General features: G+C 36.5%; 1 protein-coding gene and 1 long non-coding RNA gene across 2 annotated transcripts; one reads left to right on the top strand and one right to left on the bottom strand.

Annotated features, from left to right (window-relative positions):
- Window positions 1–179: 179 nt before the first annotated feature.
- LOC145781645 (E3 SUMO-protein ligase ZBED1-like) lies at window positions 180–10798 on the bottom strand. The gene is made up of 2 exons (XM_082593320.1): window positions 9665–10798; window positions 180–1217 (listed from the first exon to the last, which is right to left on the bottom strand). Exons 1-2 carry the CDS (start codon window positions 10796–10798, stop codon window positions 180–182), a joined length of 2172 nt encoding a protein of 723 aa, XP_082449446.1.
- Window positions 7129–8090, top strand: LOC145782622 (uncharacterized). The gene is made up of 2 exons (XR_014290856.1): window positions 7129–7247; window positions 7941–8090. It is a non-coding gene; the product is annotated as an uncharacterized LOC145782622 (long non-coding RNA).
- Window positions 10799–25364: the final 14566 nt, after the last annotated feature.

Below are 25364 nucleotides of genomic sequence, written 5' to 3'. Positions count from 1 at the left end.
AATATATTGTTATAATGCTCGGCCCTGTTGTATTGTTGTGTCTTATTCATATCTAACCTGTAAGCAAAAGGTATACATAGGGAACATACAAAAACTTTATTTTTTGTGGCGAGTTTGGGGGGGCTTGAGCCCCCTTAGCCCCATGCTGGGTGCGCTACTGATGCAGGTATGCTTATGATTCATACTAAGTCAGAATTCATTCGAATAAGCATAAGAATTGCAAACGTTCGTGTGGCAAAATTGTCTCTTTTTGCCGCGTACAATTGGTCTACATGACCAAATACTTGATTAGGCAGCGGTAATGTCGCAGTCATGGCTAATAGTTCTCTAGCAACATTTCTCAAATAAGGAAAACGATATTCGTTTTTCCAGTATGCTAAAACATCACAGTCCATGCCCTTGCGCTCTGTGGCTAAATATCTGCCAATTTCCTCTTCCAAAGCTTTTTCTTGAGTTGTATCTGATTCAATCTTTCTCGTTTTACTTGGTGGTGATGACATGAAAGAGAACAAGCTTTTGTTGTCCTCGTTTTCGGAGAAGCTGCTACTTTGATCGTGGTGAGAATAATTTTGCAATGAGCACTCGACTTCAAAAGCGTTCTTCCGTTCAAGAATTTCCTTTGTTAACCGTATGGAATCATTTTTGAGTAAATCTTTGTCTTCCTCAGTTTTTAACCAGTCTGCCTTAAATCTTGGGTCTAAAACGGTTGTGAGTCGAAACTCCTCTTCTTCAAGATAATAATTTAATTTCATATTCACTTGACCAAGTAGGATACGCGCCAAGATTTGACAGACGTGTAATTTTGATATTCGTTCTTCCATTGAGCTTTTGAGGCCAACGACAACAGCACAGACATTGCTAATAATTGCATCCGCATGTCCTTCAGCTTGATACGTAGCAGTTTCGAATGGACTCAGCACATCGACCAACTCTCTGATAACAACCAACTCTTTGTCGCTAAATTTTAATGTGTTCTTTTCCTTTTCAGGTTTTGACAATTCTCCTAGGGCTGCATTCATTACATTTTTACCTGCTTTTACAATTGACCGCAACATTTGAAGAGAATAATTCCACCTTGTTTGATTTTGAATTGATAGGCCTATGTAAACGTTTTTCTTCTCAAGAAACTTATTAGCAGTCACGCTCGTCCGCAGTGCCGTGATTACTTTTGCTGCTTTATTCATCGTTGAGCAGATCAGTAACCGCTTTGACAACTGCCCAGGTAGCAATAGTCGGCGTGCAGCTGGCGTCATCAGGGCGGCGAGCGCTCACATTGGCGACATCGAAAATCGTTAGCTGTAGGACAGCGCCTCACTGGCGAATATCGTCATGATTTTTTTTCTTTAAAGTCATGACGATATTCGCCAGTCAGGCGCCGTCCTACAGCTAACGATTTTCGATGTCGCCAATGTGAGCGTTTTCTGCTAGCTCTGCGCCGTCGACTTTCGAGCGAGAGACGCGCTTTCGATTTTCGCTCGCTTTCCGCTGGCAACGCGCAGTCGAGTTTCGTCAGATGGTGTTGGTTCAATACCTTCTCGAGTAAGAAGGCCCTTTCATGAAAAAGGCAAAACTTGTGACGTCATCACGAGTAGTTCAGATTGTCAGCGAAGCGCGTATGGTGAATAGAGTTCTGCAATGGCTTTTAAGCTTGTTTCAATCGGTTCTTGTGTTTTGTTGTAGTAAACCAGCAATCTGCGTCCTAATGTCACACACATGTAAGAAATCATTGTGACCCCTGTGCTTGTAAGCAACTGTAAGTACCACAAATCAACGTTTTTTTTTTTAATTTAAACATTCCAAGACCATAGTTCCACGCACGCAAACAAATACACAAGATCAAGTGATAGCATACATAATACCATTGTATTGAAACATGAATCACGATTACAAATGAAAAGCAGGTCTCATTTAAAATTTAATCGACGTGTTGTCAATAATCATGCAACAATACACAAATAATTGTTGTATGTAATCACAAAATGCCACAATACTGTCTTAAAACTTGATACGCACGATTGATAAACATTACAATTTTTTATAAACTACTATTTGTAAAAAGAGCATTATCACACATTAAATGTTGTACGGATATACAATTCTATCACAGTTGGCGATCAACATCACACACATCATTAGATTGCTATTGTAAGAGATTCTTAAATTCGTACAGCAACATACCATATAAATGACAGCAGATTACGAATTAACAGTTTGCAATTTGCGTTTCTTGGTCAGTCTTTGTTGAACAATGACATCATTTTCTTTGCGACAAAAATTATTGAGTAAAGCATTTGTAGATGCCCAGCAAGTCATTTTTGTTATTGTTGACATGCTGTGACCATTTTCACAAGTATTTGTGGACAAGTAATCAACATCGCAATCCAAAATAGCACACAACGTTGTTTGTAAAACCAGCTGCCGTTGGTTCTTTGAGAGTAGAAATTGTTTAGTAGCAGATAATTGGTCCACAATAAGATAATTTATTTGAACAATCTTTATAATCTTATCATCAGGGTATAATAATCCTCCTCTGGTGATTGCACAAATGTAGCTATTACTTATACGATTTACATCCGACATGGCACAAGTCATGCGTTCTTTGCATTCCTCACATTTAATTTTTTTACTAACGGTATAACAACAATATCCAGCAAGGTAGGTAATGACAGGCAACACAGTTTCACATTTAGCAAAATCTTCTGCAGTAATGGACTCAAACGATAATGAAGGTTCAACAGTATCAGACAAATTGGTCCAATCAATGAAAAAATCCTTTAACACAATCTTCTCATTATTTAACGTAATTTCTAAAGCCGATAGCATTCGAATTTTTTTTTCACATTCATACACTTGGCGAAGAGACACATCATAATTGCCACCAGCTAGTTGTCGATATTGACCAAAACGATCTTCTAAACAATCCGTTTGCAGTTTTCCTAGCAACACATATTTTGCTCCAAGTTCGTTTATACAATAATCAGTTACTTCGAGTAAGGCATTGGTGGTATGCAACAGTGCTTTGAAAGTTGGTTTGGTGAGCTTCCCAAGTGCACCATTCATGCAATCCCATTTCTTTAACCAGTCATAAAAATATTCTAAAAACTCCTTTGATAGACTTTTTTCACAAGTTAAAGGCTTTTCGAATTCACTTTTTAGGCGACGACCTTTCATAGGAGCTTTAACATTAACTATTTTCCACCAGGTAGTAATGATTTTAATAAATACACTTGTATCTTGATGATACGGAATAACACACTTTTCACCTAACTGCGATACACCTTGGGCAACATAATCATTAAAAATTTGCAATGCCAGTTTAACATTTTGCCTTTCAAATGTGGAAGGATTTAAAGCTTTCATAGATAAGGTGTAAGTGTACTTAAGAAGTGAAGTATGTTCGGAATAATACGTTTGTTTGATAGTATCAAAACTGGCAACATGCTCATGAGAATTGGACGTAACCATTGTCTCGAACTTGAAATCAGGAATAATAAAACTTCTTGATTTGCATTTCTGATTTAACCAATTATTTCGAACGCATTTCAAAAGGTGTACAGGGTCGAAAATAAAAAATAGAGGACGTTCAGAATTAGCTGGGTGCGGATACACAACAGAAAGAGCAGGCGGATCAGCAAATAACGACATCGCTTTTCCATTAATGGAATTGTTATCTGTTATAACAGTGATTACCATGAATCCGATTTTTTCAAGCCCGACAATAATTTTTTTCAATAAGTCAAACAATAAACAGTGCGACATTTTGTTAGTTGGCAAAATATGAACAACATCTTTAAATTTAGAAAACATACCAGAGATCATGAAAGCAAAAGCTGTTCTTGCAGCATCAGTGCTGTTAAAAGCTGCACCAACAATGTTACCCCTTTTGTAATCATAAAAGGGTTTTATGTGAATTTCGTCCACAAGCAGCATTACAGTTTTTGAACGAGAGTCAAGTGTTTTGTATTTTAACTTGGTATACGAAAGAAATAAGTTTTCTTCTTGCTCAAGAGAAGGACACATAGCACAGGATAGAGTTAATCTTCGAATTGTTGAATAACTTGGCAAAAGGCAACTTCCTTGTTCGCGAATAAATCTGTAAGCTCGTGGTGAAACATTATGAAATAATGACGAAAATATTAAAAAGTCTGGTGAATAAACCGGTCGCTTTTGTGTCATTAAAGTTAACTGTTGACAAATAAACCAAATAACATTTTCATAATTTAAACAACCTTTAATTGACATTAAAATACTAATAACAAGCTTGCACTTTAAAATAAAATCACTTTCACTTGGAAAGGTACAATTTTCAGAAGACAATAACAACAATTGTAATACACTCTCCAATGTGGATATGGAATTTACATGCAATGGAAAAACGTAATCATCAATTTTTGGCAAATTCACTGAGCTTTTATATGCGGTCATGTTTAAGTGCTCATCTAAAACTGCTGCACAGGTAACAGCAGGCCCAGTTATATCATGGCTCTTTATTTCACAAATCAATATTTTATCACGTTTGTCTACAATCTGCCATGAAGAATCGAATTTGAACTTTTTCTTCACATCTTCAATTGAAGTCAAACTGTCTTTTTCCAGAGCAAGTGCAAACTCTTCTTTGCTGTTTGCGATTGCTTGAGAGAGCTGAGCGTTTTCAATTGTCTCAAGTTTGTCATGACGACTTGCTCTTTTGGATGTCGAAGGTTTGCTCAAATATGATGCACAATTTGGTAATTGAGATGGTATAGCGCCAGGTACTAATTTCGAAACTTTCAAATCATAAGACAGCTCTTTTCCTGTTCTCTCATCAAATGCAGAAACAGTTTTGCTGATTTCATGTTTGTGAAAGTGAAGTTCACATACCTAAAAATTACAAATATTTTTAAACAAAACCGACATTGCATCCAGACTCATTAATTTGTATTTACTTGCTTTGTACATACGACATTTCTCATTTTGCAGTTCGAGCATTCGTGAAAGCTGTAATCCAGCTGACAGCTCAGAAGTCTGCTAAGAGTAAACACTAAACAGCTAACAAGCATCTGACAATGTAAAAACGCTGCAAAAAGGGAAACATTTGCTGGCTCAAAAAGGCACACACTCTTTCGAACAATTAATCTATATCTAAACAAGCAGAACAACTCTATTCAAGCGTAAACTTAAAAGGGATTGTTTCTTTTGCCAATTCGCCCTTTTGAAACGCTATTTCTGTGCTGGCCTACAGGGAACATATCAATACATCGAAGATACGTTGGATTCTAGACAGGATTACAAGAAAATTTCGTAATATCTCAATCAGAGCAGAGAAAGCAATGCCTGAATAAGATTTATTTGAAACAGTAAAACTAAACGGTTCAGCAGTCAGACATTACTTCCCAGACAGCAAATCGATCGTTTTTTCACATTGATTCAACGTCTGCAGACATTTCATAAACGGACTGATTTTCTGTTAGGGTTGAAACAAGTTGACAAAATAAGTTGAAAGTACATACTCGACTGGACTTTGTTGGAACAAAATCTTTACGTTTGATAGCATGGAGCCACTTCTTTTTTAATTCCTCGTCTTTTGGAAAACTGAAAACTTGCACTTTTAATCCACCATGATAATTTCCATTGCAGTTGGGAACACAGCACATATAAGGCATTGCAAACTTTTTCTTGTTTTCTCACCAAACTTACAGAATTTATTTAAAAATAAATTTGAAGATATTATTTAAAGATAATTTCTAGCAACTAAACAATCTTACAATTCCTTTCAGTTTGCATTTATAACTAAGTTATCTAGCATTCACAATAGCCTACCTTGCAATAAGGTAACAAAAAGAGCCTGATAAATGTGTGAAATAACCTAATTGTTTAGTTTTCAGGATTATTAACCTGCTAAATAAATACTGCTGTAATTTCTGCTAGACATTAACTTCTCAGAGCTCATCCACTGATCAACACATGACACTGGGGCACTGCATTGCTGGTTTTGCCATGTGGTTAGGAAAAGAAAGCCTGCTTAGTGAGGCGTAACGATCTACCAGTGATGACGTCAATAAGCAATGAAAGGGCCTTCTTCCTCTAGGTGGCGTTGGTTGGTTTCCTACGAAAGGCCGAGCTTCGCGCTTGATTAGAAAAATTTCGTCATCATACCGTTTAGTTGCGCTTGATTGAAGTCACGTGCCATTTCAAACACGCGGTTGATTTGATTTGAAGAGCCTGTTTGTCTGATTAATTGTCTTTTGTGCTTGCTCAGTTATTGGGTAGACTGCTGTACAATAAAGCTTACTTTGCACTTATTTTTCTGTACCCGGTTACGCCTACAGCATGTAAGAAAGTGTCGAAAGAGGGAACTGTGTCCTAGTTTATTGTGTTTTAACCTTAATTACATGAAGATTTAAGCAAGCTAACAAACGCTTTCTTTTTGATCTGGAAGAAAAGTTAGAAGCAGATGCGGATGTTTTGGCAGCTATTGTAAGTCACTGTACTCATTTGTTATACACTTTTATGCCACAAGCTACATGTGTGGTAGGCCATGTCGGAATAGGTACATGCAATCATATTCCGACATGGCTACACCAGCCTTATGTCATGCAACAACCGATCAGTTAAATTCTAACATGACGTGTTGACAAAATATTTGTTATTGCACCTATAAAGTAACTGTTGTCATATTAGTTACATGTTTGTTTTCGCTTTGCAGGTGGTAACTACAGTAAATCATACTCAAAAAAGATTAGAACCTCCCAGACAGCAAAACTCGTCATTTTTACATTGATGTGACGTCTGCGGACATTGAACCAATGTAAAAATGACAGATTTTGCTGTCTGGGCTTTTAATTATTCAACTGCTCAGTTTCAATTTTTAAAACTTGATTGTTTTGCTCTAAACTCTTCCACATACATTTTGTGTGCAGAAATACTTTAGTTTGTAAAATAGAATCATGTTTATTAAACCAATTTATGATGATTTTTAAAGAATAACCTAACGATTAACCAATATATAGAACGTGTGGTTGTTTGGTTTGAGTTCACGATCTAGACTTCGCTTGTTACCTTGTTCAGTTCTAAACTGACTATTGAGTAACGCGTGGATGTTCATTTAACAGCGATGGAAAATAACGGTTGGAGGAAATGACTGTACGGAAACTGTGTGGAGAGTTATGCGACTTTTAATAAATGACGATCTGGCCGCTCAGTTTAATTGAAGTGGAAAAAACGAAAAAACTGCCTTTCTTGATCTGAAAATAAAAAAGTGTTATTTGGTAAGTTTGTATTTATATAATTGTATATTTAAGTAGTTTTACGAGCTACCGTCAGTAATAAGTGCTGCAATGCTATTGCTAACACCATGCATACTACAGTACGATGGTGGAAAATGCCAGGCTTCTTTGTTTTTATGAATGGAAGTTAAATATAAATCAAATCAACTGAGGATTGACAAATTGGAAGATTTATCAAGGAATGGAATATTTTTCTGTAATATAAACGTTAAAATGTGACAACGTCCTGTAATATATCAGTTTCTACTATTTAGCCATGCCTTCCCAATATCACATGCGTGGTTGTTGTTGCAGGATAAAACACTGGTTTCAGCAGCACCTTATCACAAAAGATATTTCAATAATGCTGAGTATTATCACTGATGAATTATATTAAACCCTCTCCCCCACCGATGTGACGCTAACGTAACGCTTTACATACCCCCCCCCCCGTCGCAGGCGTTACGTAATATTTGAACGTTCCCTAATTACAATTTTGTTTTATTACTACCCGTCTTGCTACGTCATAGGGGGGTTTATACAGTACATTTAATTGTAATGAACCCCGCTTATGTCCTCATGCAGGTTAAGGACACTTGCCATCGGTTCGATCCCTAATAATGAGTTAGTAGTGTAATTAAGTTGTTGTTGTGAGCGAAATTGTTTTCACAGAGAGCTCATATTGTATTATTACAGATGTGATTCGAAGGCAAGCCAAGGCGACGGACAAAGTTTTAAAATCTGCAGTGAAGCGGTATTTGAAGGCGGGTGGTGACAGAAATGAAAAAAAAAAGAACCGGGCAAACAAAACTTCCGGCGCAGATAAAAATTCGGACGATACATGAACGCTATCTGTTTTTTGATTGTCTGTTGACCTTTTAGTGTTCTCTTTTAACATCTTGCTGCAAATTATTATTTTTGCGTGCCTCTTAATTCGGTTTGCTTCCTTCGTACAGTAGTTGTATTTGGGAAAATCTTATCCCGACAAGCTATTGCCAAACACTATTGTGCCGTCTATGCTCTAATATTAATTCTTGTGGTGAAGTCGAGTATAATGTTATTAATCAATTAATTAATATCTTTAATGTTGTTATTCAAACGTGGTTTCGGAGGGGTGTTTTGCCGCCAGTCCTAATCCCTAACATTACCCCGAACCAAAGCTCTTTGGCGTCAAAACGACCTGTTCCCATTTTTTTATATTTACCTAATGGATGTCGGAACGCAATAATCACTCATGATTGTTGGTATACTGCATGTATCCTACGTGGATGTTTGAATTTTGTGCTATCTGGCTTTGAAGGTTGCCAGCATGACAGCCACAACAGATGTGCAAACGAAAATGCGTTATGGTCGTCGTTCAGGTGGCCCTTCCCTATAATTGTGGTTGCCGTGCTGGCAACCCTCAAAGCCAGATAGCACAAAAAACTCATTAATCTGAATTTCACTGCTGGCTACGTTTTAATCTTTATTACATCATAGAGTACAGTGGAAGCAATAGTAGTGTTCTTGATGTTGCTGTGTATTTTCTTCCAGTGCTGTGATTTTGACGTATTGCAATACCTAGCCTACAATATATGCTTATAGTTATGATACTGTCGTATGTAGTACACAATTGGTTTCTAACCGGGAGTAAATTTTACTTACCCCTACCCTAGGCCTAAGGTAAATCTTGCAAGCAAACATTTTAATCAAACTCATTATAGTTTGGAAAACCAAGAAAGGTTTTTTTAATAGAATTTTTTGCTTAAAAATTATTGTTTTGCGAAAACTGTCAAAATTCACTTAACAGCTGCTGGGCTTTTATAAATAATCTCATGTTTATAGTCTTTAGCTTTGCTCTCACATGGCTTGGACTTGTAAATTGTTCTGTTATTTGTATTACAAATGATCAGAAAAACCGCCATTCATTATTACTGAAACATTTTTTAGCATTGTGTTACGAAAATGGAGCTGTGGTAAGACAGTGTATTAAAAATCTTCATTGTTTTCGTTGTTTTATATTCCTGAATTGCGTCTCGCTTTAACCACAAAAAGACAATTAATACACGAAATGCTTCAAAAAGTTTTAGTGTTTTGTTTTGATAATTTCGCAAACAACAGCTGCTGCTGCTGGCCGAAAAAAAAAGGGCTTCAGCAGGGCGACAATCGTCAGTCCAGCGACAGCGCGCGCAGCCGCAAAAACGTGCCAGTAAGTTTAGCGAAATTCGTTGGCGTACAGACAGCGCGCCGTTAACTAACTTGAGCGACTTTCGCGATCGAGGCGCTTACGCACAGCCGACTTTATTGTCGAATTTCGCCAGCGTTACGCCGGCTATGCGATGAGCAGATCGGTGGCGGCTGGCTGGCGATTATCGCTGGCGCGTCGCCAATAACTTCGCTAGCGTGGAGCTGGCTAGACGCCAATCTTTGCTACTTGGGTGATCTTCCGATTCATTTGGCATCTTGTTTTCTATGATTCCTAGTGCGTGCACGATACAAGTTTGTATCGTATGTGCAAAGCAGGGCACTCTTTTCGGCAGCAGCCCAAGAAGTGCGCTGAGATCTGTTTCAGACTCACCAAAGTCTTCGCTTTCCTGAAAATTTTTGTCTTTCTCTTTAATTGCAGCAGCGGTGCTTCCAGTTGTTACTTCGAGGTTCTTCAAGTCCAAAAGAGAAAAATCGAAAGCTTTTTTTGTCGACATCGATTGGTTGCTTATAACACGTCGAACTTTTCCGTTGATTTCGTACTTTGTGACTACATCCTCGTATTTATTACCTATGTTGACAGCAGTGTGTCTTTCTGCAAAATGTTCACAACACAAAAGACGAGATTTCAAATTGAAATGGTCATCAAGGAAGTGCACAGAGAATCCGATAAACGAACGCATTGGATTGTTTGTCCAAATGTCGACAGTGACATATACGCTGGTCAAATTTTTCATTTCAGACTTGATACTGTCCACAATACGGTTCTTTAACAAAAGAAGATGGTATTCTTCGATTGCTTTCCGATCAGGTATTGCGTACTTGTCATTGAGTTCCTCTATGAACTCGCGAAAGCTTGGTTCGTCAACGATTGAAAGTTCCAACGAAGCACAAGCAAAATTCTTTAACAAAAGCCTGGTGATTCGTCTCTGCTTTGGATGTTGTTTTGAGAATTTTCCTTTGGCGTCTCCCCGAGAATGGTCCGTTATTTTTATCTTTGGCAAAGACTTTCCTATTTTAACTCGACGTTTCGTTGTTGATGAACCATTGTTGCAGTGATTTTTTATTTGTGTTGTGCTTTCTTCAACTTTTGCTTCTCGATACATTCTATTTTCCTCAGGATGCATACACGAGAGATGGGCTTCCCAGTTGGAGAAGGAGTTCCTGAATCCTTTATATTTCTTCCCACATATCAGGCACTGTGCTGTCGGATGTTCTAAATCTTGATCCAACGGCTCGAAGTAAAGGCGGAGCGATGCAGGAAACCGTTTATTGTTATTTTCGAGTTCCACCTCTTCTTTAATGGTTTGATATAAATTGAGGTCTAATTGAAATCCGTGTTGAGATTCGTTCATTCCAATGCTTAACATGCGACTACTGAATGCAATAGGTTTATGTAGGCTAGGATGTGTAAACACCTATTTTTGCTTTAAAGATTCTAAAATGTGAAGACACTTATGGGAGCCTTTCAGCTCATATCGTAACCCGCTATTATTGTTCTATCGTTATTGAATAACATCAGATAAGTCAAACTTCAAACAAGTTCAACATGGCCATGACGTATCTGCACATTTTATCATATCAAATGGTGTTAAACAAGGTTGTGTTTTAGCACCAACGCTTTTTAGCATTTTTTTAACTGCAATGCTCCGAAAAGCTTTTAACGATCTTTCTGATGAGGATGGTATCTACATAAGCTACCGCATCTGGAGGAAAATCTTTAGCTCAATTTTGCATTGTTTATTCTCTCTTAAAATTTTGCTTTGTTGGAACTCTGGCGCACCTCATTTTTTTTTTCCATCAGCTACTGAGACAACATCTTATTGTCTGGTGTCTGGCTTGAATTTTATTGCATTCTGTATTGCAACGTCTGTAGCAGACTTGGACAACTTGATAATTCTAGTTGTCCAAGTCTGCTACTAGATAATTCTAGTTGTCCAAGTCTGCTACAGACGTTGCAACACACAACAACTACATAATTCTACGTTACACAACTAGATAATTCTAGTTGTCTAATTCGATAAATTAGAGCGAAATGTCGGTAATTCTAATCTAATTCGGTAAAAACTTGTTTGCTCTAATTGTAGTTCTTATCCAATCTCCAGTTTTGCTAAAAAAGTTAGTTTGTCCAACAGTATTTTTTGGCAAATGGAAGGATACTGCGCTCTTATCAACGTTATACAAAGAAAATGTAATAAAACGATCAAGATGAAAGTGTCATTCCATCCCTTGAGCAACAAAGTCATGAAAAATTAGATTAATTCAACAATTCACTGACGTTACTGTGATGGTGGAATGACACTTTGATCGCGTTGCCACATTGGCGTTTATATCTAACTAAAAAAAGATATGTGACAAATGCATCCAACTAATTCTAATCTAGTTTAAATTCTACTCTAATTTGTGAAATCTTGGGTAGCTCTAATTCTAATCCTAGTCTAATTTGTAAAAGCTTAAATTACTCTAATTATAATTTCTAATCTAATTTCGAATGACTACATAACTTCTAGTTGTCCAAGTCTGGTCTGTAGATGTTGAATTTAATGTGCAGTAGAAGGGACTGTTTTAGCTAATTACTGACCTAGTAACTGGCCTACTGTTAAAACAAAAATAAATTGAGTAGGGAAGAGTGGGGCACAGTTGGACAAAAAATAGTAAAATAGAAATCTCGTCTTTATTAAAAGTCTAACAAAATCCAACTTTTTCACAATAACAAAATATCACACTGTTAACAAAATGAGACAGTGAAACAACACTTAGGCAATGCAAATTAAATACTATATTCAATTGAAAAAAATATTGTTTGTGTCCAATTGTATCCCGGTAATGGGGCACAATTGGACATTTGCAAATTTTATCAATGGTTTAGAAACAACAGTTTAAACCAACACAAAAGTAATCAAGAAAATGACAAGGACTATAATAAATAGACTTCACTTGTTTATTGCGGTAAAATCAGAGACGTTATCACGGGGGAGGGGGTATTGGAAAAGCAATTTCCCCCCCCCCTTTTCTTAAAATTTTATCTTGTTTCCCAAAACATGAATTTTTAATGTTATTACAACGTTTAAATGACATTTTATTACATGAGACCATACACTATTAAAAGAAATATCCTTGCAGTATGATATACCATGTGTGTTGCTGTCCAATTGTACCCCAAAATTTGTGTCCAATTGTGCCCACACACCAACATCGATTTAAAGTTGGGCAGGGACAACTTCTTCTAAAAGCCAGGTCAAAGCAAAGGTAATGAAAAGACACTTTACTCTAGGCTATATGGCTTAAACAGAAAAAGAAACTAAACATTTTTAGTTTACGTGAAAAAATTACGATTAAAACAAAATCCACAAAAAATACTAGGCTATACAGTTGCTAAAAGACTTCCCACAGCCAAACTCAATACACGACCAACACAAACTCTTAGAATTTTCATAGTGCAACGATTGATGTGAAACTAATTTTTTGCCGCCGAGGCTTGGAGTTCCAGAGTTTCCAATTTTTTCTATAAAATACGATGTCCAATTGTCCCCCATGTCCAATTGTGCCCCACTCTCCCCTACTCGTAGCATCGGATTCTAAAATCTAAAGGTTTCCGTTTTTTTTCTCAGATTGCAACATAGCCGACTGTTCAGTTGTGAGACGTGCAGACTACTGAACAACGTGTCGACCAATCTGTCGAATTAAAGTATAGGCTAATGCAGACTTGGACAACTAGCTAAGTCTAATTTGATGAATTGTAGCGAAATGTCGGTAATTCTAATCTAATTTGGCAAAATGTTGTTTAATCTAATCGTAGTTCTAATCTAATTTGTAGTTTCGCCAAAAATTCTAGTTTGTCCAATGGTGTTTTTCAGAAAATAAAAGGAGCCTGCGCCCTTATCGAACTCATGCAAGGAAAATGCGATTAAGATCAAAGTGCTCATGCAACAAAGCGATTAAGATTAAAGTGCCATGCTGTCATTCCACACGCAGCGAAGCCATTAAAAACACAAATAATTTTATAAATTCACCTGCGTCACAATGTCTACTATGACGTATGTGATATAACGCAGATTTTAGTGCTGTGATGGTGGAATGACACTTTGTAACTTTGGTCCAAAGTTGTCATATTAGCGTTTTTATCCAAATAAAAAAAGATTGCGATAACTGCGTCTCATTAACTCTAATCTAGTTTGAATTCTAATCTAATTTGTAAAACTTTAATAGCTCTAATTAGACTACAATTCTAATAATCTAATCTAGAAATGTTAAAAGAAGTTTAGTTGTCAAAGACTGCCCTGTACAATTTCCCTGCATGGCTAAAGACTCGTTCTGAGGAGCCGAAGTGGCCATCATACCTAAAAGCAGGGCTGTGGGATCCGCGAAAAATATACGACTCTGACTCTTTTGTTTCTCAGAACTCAATTTGTAACCGGCTGGCCGCCGCTCCGGCTGGCTGCCGCTCCGGCTTCAGTAATGCCAGATTTTTTAGGGTTGCCACATTTTTTAAAGTTTAAGAAAAATGTGAACACTATAATATAAACGACGACCTTTTAGAGTACATGTTAATTGTATGAGTACATGCGTAAAAGTGAGACAAAGTCCAATTTGAAACTCTTCTGTTGCATTTTTCCCATCTGAAATTCAATGTTGCATATCGCGCGATTTCGGGTATTGAACCCTCTTCAGTACAACTTTTATCAACAGCATAGCACAGTAAAATTTACAGCAGTTCACTTAAAAAAAAATGACTAAAAATGTTATGTGGTTGCCAAGAAACAAATTAGTCTGCGAAATTAGTCTACGAGCAGTAATAATGACAATTTTTATGCAAATTATGAAGGTAATTAGGTCATAGGCTACATTATAAAAGTAAAGTGAGAAACTTAAGTTTCAACAATAAAAAGTACGAGAATATTAAGCATTCGATTGACCTTACGTTGATACGGGTTTACAGTAATCGCCCCGTTTTTTAAACAATTTTTTAAAGTTGTCAGATATTTTTTAACTATTGTCCTTGTTCATTTTTTTAAAATTTAATTTCATTTAAGTTGCGATTGAAATGGTTTATTCAGTTTTATATAGATCTTTTACAAAAACGGACAAAAACAAACACTTCTATCAGGCCATCTCGTAGCCTACAGTTTTAGGGCGCAATACGAAGAACAATCATATTGTGTTGAAAAAATATTGCAAATAAAAGTTTTATCTTTCCTTGTTTTGTATCAAGTCGGAGTCGCCGTTTTTTCAACGCCAAAATCCATCAGACTCCACAGCCCAGTCAAAAAGTCTCGACCAGCAGGCTTCAGATGAAGAAAATGATGATCGTTTTTCTAGTAGGCTACTGTAAAACATCACAGTCAAAGCTCTCGCTCTCTGTTGTGAATTATCTTTCAACTTCATCCTCCAAAATCTTTTTTTTGAGTTGATCGAAATAAAGCAATCTCCATCTTCTTTCTTGATATTGACGGCATGACAGAGTACAGCCGATTGTTAGCCGCATCTATGTCTTTGGACGAGCTACTCTACTAATCGGGGTAGGAACTGCAATTGTCCGAACACCAAGTTGCTCTTGGCTTGTTTTTTCTTTTCAGGAGTTCCTTTGTCAACTATGGATATCTCTGGTTGTTCAAGTCTGCTTCTGTCTGCTGTGCTTTTCTCTTTCTTTTCACTCTCTTCTCTCCTCGCTCTATTTGCTTCTCTCTTCCTGTCTGTTGTGACATCTAGATTGCTTATGGTATTATTTTATTCGTATTGTGTATAATTGTACCGTACTATTCTCACAACAGACGAAATAAAAGTCTTTTTTTCTCTCTCACTGACCAGTCTTGGACAACTAGAATGTTCTGAGCATTTTTTAAAGTAGAATTTTAATTAGAATTACTTGCAATCAAGTTTTCATAAATTGAACTAGAATTAGGGCTAGCCTACTCATTTTTTCACAAATTAGATATAGACGCAGTTGTTGCATATCTGGATAAAAATGTCAATATGGCAACTATGGATCAAAGTGTCATTCCACCATAACAGCATTAAAACCTTCTTTACCACAAACGTCACAGTAGGCATTGTGACGCAGGTCAATTAATAAAATAATGGAATTTTTAATGACTGTTTTAGGCGATGGAATGACAGTATGTCACTTTGATCTTGAACGCTTTGTTACATTTTCCTTGCATGACGTAGATAAAGCGCAGTTTCTTTTCATAGACAGACAATTGATAACAGCTTTACAAGATTGAATTGCATAATTCAAAAAATAATACATAAAATAAAAATAGCTACACAACTTCAAACTTTTTCGGCAAAACTTTCTGCCCTCGTCAGGAAAATACATTAATTCATCTAAACAAAAACAAATATTCGTGAAATGTTAATAATAAATGACTGAAATTAAATAAAACTGCACTGACCTGCGTACAAGCAACAACTGACGAACAAACACAAAAGGTGGTAGCCTAACAATCTGTCATAAACCATGCGGGAGTGTTGTGAACTAGTCATGAGACAAGATAGTGAGCGGAACAACATAAAGGCAATCAAGGAAAAACCACTAAGCAACATAAAACAAACGTAATGTAATACAAATTCAACAAAAAAGATGCATCTCCAGCGAATAATTGTTTGTTGGGCCTGGGGTTGTGCTGCTTTAGTTGGAGTGCCTCATGAGTTTCTTATCATTTTCTGAAAAATGCTGTTTGGCAAAACCAGAGATTAGATTAGAACTACAGTAGGCCTGCAACTAGAGTAAACCTACTTTTGCAAAGTTAGATTAGATTTACCGACATTTCGCTCTAAGCTTAATTCATCGAATTAAACAACTAGATTTAGCTAGTAGGCTAGTTGTTTAAGTCTGCTTTTGACTGGCGCCAAATATTTAAGCTGATGCATTCTTTTGCATTGACACTATCCTTATGTATTTTGCTCATCCCATGAAACGGGTTAAAGTGAAGAGATCAAGCAGGCAGAAAGATAACTTTGTCTATATCTCTCTTCTTGTAACACACTTTTTTGCGCAAAATAACCGTTGCCATTTTCACAAATGGATTCCAAAATTTAGTACTTATTGCATGTGATTCAACTAAATTACTGTACCCCCAACATACTAGTTCGCATGTTAATTCAACTTTTTATGACCCAGGCCAACACTTTAACTCGATATTTTCAATCTAAGCTTAATCTCAAGATGGTTGAGTAACGCTAGATCTACGTTTAATTCTGATCCAATTGAAAAAGCTCTAGTTACCATGTCTGTATGCAAAAGCAAAAGTTAAATCGTTTTTGAGTTTTATTAATTGGCGCCAATCCAGTGTTTTAAATTTGATAAAAATTGAAATTGCTCGAGTTGGCTTTGCCAAATTGAAATAAAATTAAATTCGGCTAGCCTACTCATATTATCCAAATTAAGTTTCCCGACTTTGAGCTACAACATGTGTGAAAACAACAAAGTGAATAAACCAAACTTATATTTGATCAAAATTTGTAGCCTAAGATCAAAACATTGCCATGTGAAAAACAAAGACCTGAGACAAGCCAAGACCATCTGCCCGACCGATGAGAAGACCTAGCCTAATTATGTTAACAAAAACAATACTGCTGTCCAGTAGCGTAGCCAAGGGGTAATAAACTTAATCAACCTTCTTTTGAGTGGCTGCACCACAATTGAATCAGTAATTATTAAAAATAAATGCTTTTATTATTGCTAATGCAATTATAGTGACGTTCAAGTGCTTTGCAATAAAGTAATGCATAAAAACTCTGGCCTGTGCTGCGAGCCTAGCTTAGCTTTTCTACTTCGCTTGGTGCGTTGGGCTAAAAACAGTGCCCAGCTCTCTGCCACAACTCCACGAAGCTGCTTTGTTGTGTAATTCTAGAAATACTTTTCCGTTTGATTTTGTGCTCAAACTAGAATTATTTCTTTCTTTTTCTAAATGTCGTCATAATGGTAAAACGCCGTTAGACAAATTACCGGTTTCAGTGAAACCGATAATTAAATTAGAACCAAAAGCACGTTAGAGCGTGAGTTAGAGCAGTGGTTCCCAACTCATGGGTCGCGACCCAAAGTTGGGTCGCCTGATAATTTTTTGGGGTCGCTTGTTTTTCAGGCATATTGTATCTTGGGCAAAAAAAATAACAATAAAAAAAATTTCAAACGTGATGAGATCGATCACAAAACTGGAAAATATAAACACAAGTCATGAATCGTTTCATGTCGAGGCATCGGAAAGCTTTGTAGCATGATCGTAGTGCAAGAAGTTTTAACAATTTTCGCTTTTAAGTTATTATTGTTATTATTATTATTAAATGTAAACCCAACAAAAATTTCAGTCTCAAACATAAATTAACTTGACAAAGTTACGGGATATATCGACGGTCGAAAACAAAAAAGTCGTAAGTGACATTTTGAGAAATTCCCTTTTTTACATTTTCAAAGCCTATGCACTTAGGGCTATCTACTACTATTTTACTACTATAATTACAGATATTATTGCTTAAAGCAAAAGCATTAACGATATTCAAAAAGGAAAATATTGTTTTTTTGGCCTTTTACTCCAATGTGTAAAAATGGACTTACGACTTTTTTGTTTTCGACCGTCGATATATTGTAACGTGCACTATATGTCACGAACGCTATGTCGGACAAACTATGACAAAGTTTTCCACGCGTTGGACCACGCATAGTCTGGTGTGGTAAAACGCATCAAAGACAAAGCCCCAAGTGCTGTATGGACTTATTGCTTTCTCCACAGAGAGGCCTTTGCTGCACAAAAGCTGTCTCAAGAGCTGCACTAAGTGTTGAATGATGTGAAGTGTGTATTGTGTAAACTTCATCAAAACAAGTCCACTAAATCGGCATTTGTTTTCGTCTTTGTGGGTTCTGATTACAGTATTATCAAGCATTGCTGTTGCACACAGAAGTGCGATAGTTGTCACGAGGTCGTGTCCTGAAGCGAGTTTGTAATTTGCGGGAGAAGATTGCTATCTTCCTGAGGCAACAGAACTGTGTGAGATTAGCCGAGAAGTTTTTGCAAGAAGATTTCAAGGCAAAAGTTCCTTACCTTGCCGATATATTTGACTCTCTGAATTCTCTAAATTTATGCAAGGCAACGGTTTTACGGCGATTGATCACGCCGCAAAAGTTTCTGCTTATCACAAAAAACTCATATTCTGGAAAAGTTATGTCACCAGAGATGAGTACGATATGTTTCCTCAGCTAACGCAATATATCTGTGGCAATGAAGTTGATATTAAGCAAATGATAATTAGTCACCTGGAACAGTTTGCCAAAAAGTTTGTGCTCTACTATGGAGAATCTCTAACACTTAATAACCAAAATGATTGGATAATTGATCCATTTGTTGGAAAAGGTCTGCCTCAACTTTCCATCCATGTTGCAGAACAGTTTATGGACATAACGACAGACACTAGCGTACGCAGGGGGGGCCATTGGGCCATGGCCCCCCCCCCCCCTTAAAAATGTTTTAGTAGTTAGCGACGTAGATTAAGGCATTTAATATGTTTTGCATTGCTCTGTCAAAGCAATTAACAATATAGACTAAGCCAATACGAAATACATGGCCCAATCCACCTACCCCACCCCACGCAGGTATGCCAATGTAGCATAGTGTTCTGAAAGCCTATGATAGTGAGACAGAAATGGATAAAGTCTAAACTTAAACCATACTGGGATATCATGAAGACGTCTGGGATATCAATGGCCAGTGGCGTAGCCAAGGGGGGGGGAGGGTTGGGAGTTACAACCCCCTTTGGTACGCGTGTGACGTCACGATATTAAGAGTGATGCTTTCAGTCTAAAAAAAAATTGCCTAATTTTAAACAAAACTGCATTAAAAGAGCGAGTTTTGCCAATACCAAACATTCAAACATCTCATCCAGGAATTAACAACAAGAAAACATAGAGATTTAGCTTTATTTCCGAAAAATGTCGATGAAAACATGATCTTATCCTTTTGCTATGCCACCTGACAGCACCATTTTACAGGAATATTCATACCCACATTTTTGTTGAAAATGCTCTCAGAATGCACCAAATTCAAAATAATTTTTCAAAATTTTCTGGGGGAGGACCCCCAGACCCCCGCCGCTGGGTGTCGTCTTACGCGAAAACGCCGTCGGGCTTCGCCCGCCGGTCGTCAACCCCCCCTTTCAAAATTCCTGGCTACGCTACTCTCAATGCCCCCCCCCCCCTTGAGAAGATCCTGCGTACGCCACTGACGACAGAAGTAGCAAACCGTATTTCTTTTGCGTCCTTTAAAGACAAATACCCCAAAGATTCTGCAAACATCCACTTTTGGGCTTCCATGTACAAAGTGTATCCCACAGTTTCACAATTAGGGATTAAAAAACAGATTCAATTTGCAACAACTTGGCTTTGTAAGATTGGATTTAGCGCCATGTGTGTATTGAAAACTAAACAACGAAACCGGCTGGAAGTTAAAGCCGACATGCGGCTATGCCTAAGCAAAATATCGCCTCGATTTCAAAAACTCACTGACAGCAAGTCAGCACAGCTATCTTATTAGTGGTTCGATAAACATATTATTTTCGGAAAAAGTTACTGCTTTTGTAGTGCTGTTTGTTTGCAACACAATGTTGTATGGCTTTTAAAATATTACGACAATTTGCTTGGGTCGCAAGATTTTACCGAACTTAATTTTTCGTAAAAATGGGTCGCCTTAAAAACGAGTTGGGAACCACTGAGTTAGAGCGTGTAAGCAGACTTGGACAACTAGATAATTCTAGTTGTCTAATTCGATAAATTAGAGCGAAATGTGGGTAATTCTAATCTAATTCGGTAAAAACTTGTTTGCTCTAATGGTAGTTCTTATCCAATCTCCAGTTTTGCTAAAAATTTTAGTTTGTTCAACAGTATTTTTTGGCAAATGGAAGGATACTGCGCTTTTATCAACGTTATACAAAAAAAATGCAATAAAATGATCAAGATCAAAGTGTCATTCCATCCCTTGAGCAGCAAAGTCATGAAAAAATCGATTGATTCATCATTTCACTGACGTTACAATGTAATGACGTAAGTGATTTTGGCGCTGTGATGGTGGAATGACACTTTGATCCCGAGTTGCCACATTGGCGTTTTTATCTAACAAAAAAAAAGATGTTACAACTGCGTCTAACTAATTCTAATCTAGTTTAAAATCTACTCTAATTTGTGAAATCTTGGGTAGCTCTAATTCTAATTCTAATCTAATTAGTAAAAGCTTAAATTACTCCAATTATAATTCTAATCTAATTTCGAAAGACTACAAAAATTCTAGTTGTCCAAGCCTGCGTGTAAGCTTTTCGCAATTATTACATATAAATGAGAATTATCGATAAGTTGCTCTCTTCTTTCTTTTTTTTTTAAATTACTCAAGAGAAGAATAGCCTAACGACTGCTATATTGTAAAAACAGGTCTTAGAAAACTTTGTGTGTTCTTGATCATAGGCTTTGCCGAAAAGTTCGACTTGTCAAAGCACGGTTTTACGTTTTCTCAAAGAGTAAAGGTAGCCACTGTACTGTAGTAGACCTATACTGTGTTGACATTAGAAAAAAGAAAAAAATAAATTTATGTAGGCTAAGCATGCAATTGCACACCAAAACAATGTTGGGATGCATCACTTGACAATATTGTGTGTTGTAAAGTTTTTATGCAGTGTCCACAAACCAGCATCATAATTTACGCTCTTCTTGTGAAGTTATCTGTTATAAAAGCTAAACTGTAGCAAAATGTAGCTATGCGATATACAGTAATTTTAAGTAAATTTACCATTATAACATGGAGTAATAGTTTGTAGCAGTAGCTTATACACATTACAAAAGCATAACCGACCATGCTATTTTGATTATTATTGCTTGCTTGTCAAAAAGCAAATTTTATCCCATGTAAGTCGACAAAAATTTTGTGTTCCGCAATATAAGTTCTACAGTACTGACGACAACTTTAATGCTGGGGATTTAGTCAAGAATCACTGTGCTTTTAAAAAGGCTCTATCACGCCCCAACCAAGAAAGCCTGAAAGCCAAGATAGTCTTGGTGTTGTTTATGTCTAGAAATTGCTTAGCCTCGTTTGGTACTTCAACGCATTACGCAGTGTAGTCACGACAGTGCTAAATTTGTTCCCTATTTTTGTGTTTCTTATTCACGAACGGGATGCTCCAGAGTTTTACTAATAGTCAAAACAGTAGGCTAACTGATTGTTTATTCTAAAAAGTACGAAAGTTTATTTGTCAGTTTTTGCGATGTTTTATCAGAAAACACTCGGTTACTTATTTTATGAACGTAAATTTCTTTCGTAACAAGCACATTTGTTTCACAGTAGGATAGGCCCTACAATGTTGTTGTAAGATAGTCTCACTTATAAAACAATAATAAAAGTAACGTTTTTGAAATGAAACGTTGTTACACAGGTTAAGACAAGCCATTACCTTTTGCTTTTTGTCGTTTCTGACAGAATGATCATTTCTAAAATGAAAGTTGAAAATGGTTAGACAGGAGTGTGTAGATGGAAATGCCTATCTTCGAAGAGAAAAGCGTGCAGTAGACTACTATAGTTGGTTAAGGAAGAATTCCAAGCATCCTGATGCTGATGGGAGTCCATCGTTTATGTAATGTGATAATAAAGAATTTAGTTAAATATTTGATCCCTTAATGATTTAATCCAACTGACGCAGGAAACAGGATATGGGTAAAAGTAAAACAAAATGAAAAAAAACTGAATAATTGTCCAATCGTTCCGTTTTCAAGTTACAACCAAGAAAAATTACTTTTTTTTCAAAAGGAAGAAAAATGATATTTAGGCACGAAGGGTTGCAATGAATTGGAAGATTTTGGTGTCACACAACTTTATCATTTTTCGGCCACTCCTAAAAGCTTTCATAAATGCTTTTTTCTTGATCTCTTGCGTTCCAACAACATTTCCCAAGCAAGCAAACAAGTACGCGGTCACGTTGTCGATTTCTTTGTGAATTTAGTTCTTACGTTAGTTTATCATGCATGCTAACTGTGCAATGCATTGCATCGAATCTCTTTGACATTACAAATAAATGTAGGCTAATTCGAAATAAAAATAAACCGAGACAAAAAATTTACATCTAATATATGTCATTGTGTGAGATTGCACTTTTCTTGCCAACAGATATCTATTTTGTTGACACTCATGTAAACAACATTCTATTGAATATCGAGCTTTCTGTTCTCGAAACAATCAAAGTTCAAACACATTACAAAAAAAGTGTTATCTGTTATCCGTGGCAAATTATGGAAGGATGTTCAGCTTTGCTTAACTTTTAGCTGAAACTTTTTTTACCACAACTGCGCGACAGGTAGTTTGATGAAGGTAATTTGCCAGGTGAATATTTGTCTACAAGCTATACCAATAATTTCAGAATTTCTCTACATAGGGTTTTCGTAGACATTTTCCTGTGTGATTGAATGTGGAACTATATATCGGAAGTAGCCAGCTTCGTAAAATCGTAGTCTTCATAATGATTATGTTTCACTCTTTCGGTCACCCCACAAATGCTGCATATAAATGATCTGGTACGTTGGCAAGATAAACATTATCAGTTGTAGCTAAAGATAGGCCTCATATAGTTACTTTTAGATTAGTTGTATTGATTTCCTGTATGTGAAAGTTAGGCGGATTTTCACAATCGTGACATGCCTCGAAGAAAAAACGGAATATCATTGATGGATTTTGAAAGGAGAATTTTAACTTTCTCCAATTTTTTTCAAGGAGTTTTATTGATGTTTTCACAAACCTCAAGAAACTCAATTGAAATCATTATAAGCTTGTGAAAGTTGAATTCTACATGATATGAAGTGCCGTGGATTGTTTGTATAACTTAAACATTGCCTTAGGCTGTAAAGCATTTATGTCTAGCTGAGATTCAGAAATAGCAAAGGTTCAAGCTTGTGTTTAAGTGATGTGCAAACGTCATTTTACTGTGTATCTTCATGGAGAAACTAATCGATATGAGCAAAGTTACAAGACTGAAAACATATTGAATGCGTTGAGGTAGTTAGCTTAATGTTTGATTTCATCCCTTAGCCTGTGAGTGATATCATAAATATTTTATGCACATCAGAAACATGTTGCTCTGCGTGCATAAAAAGCCTCGCAAACTACATTAAATGTTAATAAGATAACCTTGTTGGCAACGGAATGGGCTAATCGAGTAACCCTTGTTGCTTGCAAGTAATTTCTGCTGGCGAACTGAGCTATTTCTGTGTTGATTTAACATTTTTTTAGAGAAAGAAAATGAAAAAGCGGTTGATTCAACATAGTACTAGGCTACTATAGGGAACGCTATTGATAAATCCATTATCGATCGAATAAGATTTTCCGCACAAAAGAATTTGGCTTGTCTTTTTAATTTTAATTGTTAATCGGAAAAGCAGAAAGATAAAGGTTTTGACGGACTGAAGAAGTTTTTTCAGCAGCCCAATATAAATCGAGAACAGAAACCTTTATGCTCGTCGATTTTGCTTCTCAGTAACAAGAAACATTAGGCTATGTCAAGTTTGTGTAGAAGTTTTAACTGACATTTTTTACATTGAACTGGAATTGATGCTTTTTCTAAAATGTGAATAGTCAAGTCGTGCATGAATTTGTATTGTGCTTCTGCTATTATTTTTACTACTACAGTATTTCATGCTGATAAAAGCGAAAGTCAATCTATTGCAGCTTTATTAAAGTTTAATACAGTATGTGACTTTTAATTGTGCAGCAAGAGTAATCTACTGAACTGATTGACAAATTTACATCTGCCAATGAGAACTTTTCTTCTTCAAGCTAGCAGAAAGCGTTGTGGCAGCACTAGTAGTTCGAAATCCCTGCCAAACTCCAACTCAGATGGAAGCGATAGTCAAAGAGCATTTGTCTCGTCAAAACTTACCAAACTAAGACTACGCAGAACCAGTTCTGCTGAAAGTTTCGGTTTGTCTAACGCCAAAGCTACAAACATTTTTTATGTTCAATTCAACGATGATTATTGCAAAGGGTATGATAATTGTGTTCTTACAACTCCACGTCATAAGAGTGATACCAACAACAATACCAATAATGGAACTTGCTTGTATTACAAACGGTGCACAGCAACAGCGGGTGATATGAAGAAAAAGTCAGAAAAAGATGACCAGTCTGCACATTTATGGTACAGAGAATCACCTTTTTCGCGAAATGAGTTGATGTGGGGACCCTCTGATCTCTCAAGCCATGTCATGATTCATAATAACCCGGATAAAGAGGCAAGGCAAAATTTTGGTGTTTTTAAGACAATCATATACTACTTTTGGCGTTTTATTTTAACTTTGTTTGGATCAGAAACAACTCATAAATCAAACAGCATCCATTGGGAACAAAACAAGAACCGATTTGGTGATGAATTTAACATTTTTTATGACCAGTCGAACTTGTGGAAGCATGTAGTATCCGGAGGTCTGTGTTCGGCAGCACTGTTTTACATTTTTTACCAAATTTATTTATTTCAAAGGTAGTTAAAACGATAACATGTTGATTGAATTTGTTATTTGTTGTTATATTTGCTGTTACGTTCATGTAAATAAACTTAAAAGCAAACTTCATAACTCTATTTGTAAGTATCTGTAAAGATAAAGAAAATCTTGCTGGTCTTGGTTTTTTTTTGTGCATAGAAGATAGTGAGCAACACAAGTTCCATTGCTACCAATCCCTTTTGTGACTCTTGTAATGTCATTGCCATTTCACAAAGCACATCGCTCTCCCCTGTTATTCTTTACCAATATTTTGTATTCTGCAGACAAATGCCTTGTCTAGCCTTTTTTGCAATAAATTAAATACCACGATAAATTAAATAAAATTGGTCGCTCTACGAAGGGTTTCTTTCGAATTAAATTTTATAGCAAAAAATCGTTTGTCCAAAATAAAACTAGTTCGCCGGATGCTTACTTCATCA

This window comes from Aplidium turbinatum, chromosome 13, assembly GCF_918807975.1.
Source record: "Aplidium turbinatum chromosome 13, kaAplTurb1.1, whole genome shotgun sequence".
Taxonomy (NCBI): domain Eukaryota; kingdom Metazoa; phylum Chordata; class Ascidiacea; order Aplousobranchia; family Polyclinidae; genus Aplidium; species Aplidium turbinatum.
Note: the sequence above shows the minus strand (reverse complement) of the source record. Positions and strands in the feature narration are given on the sequence as shown.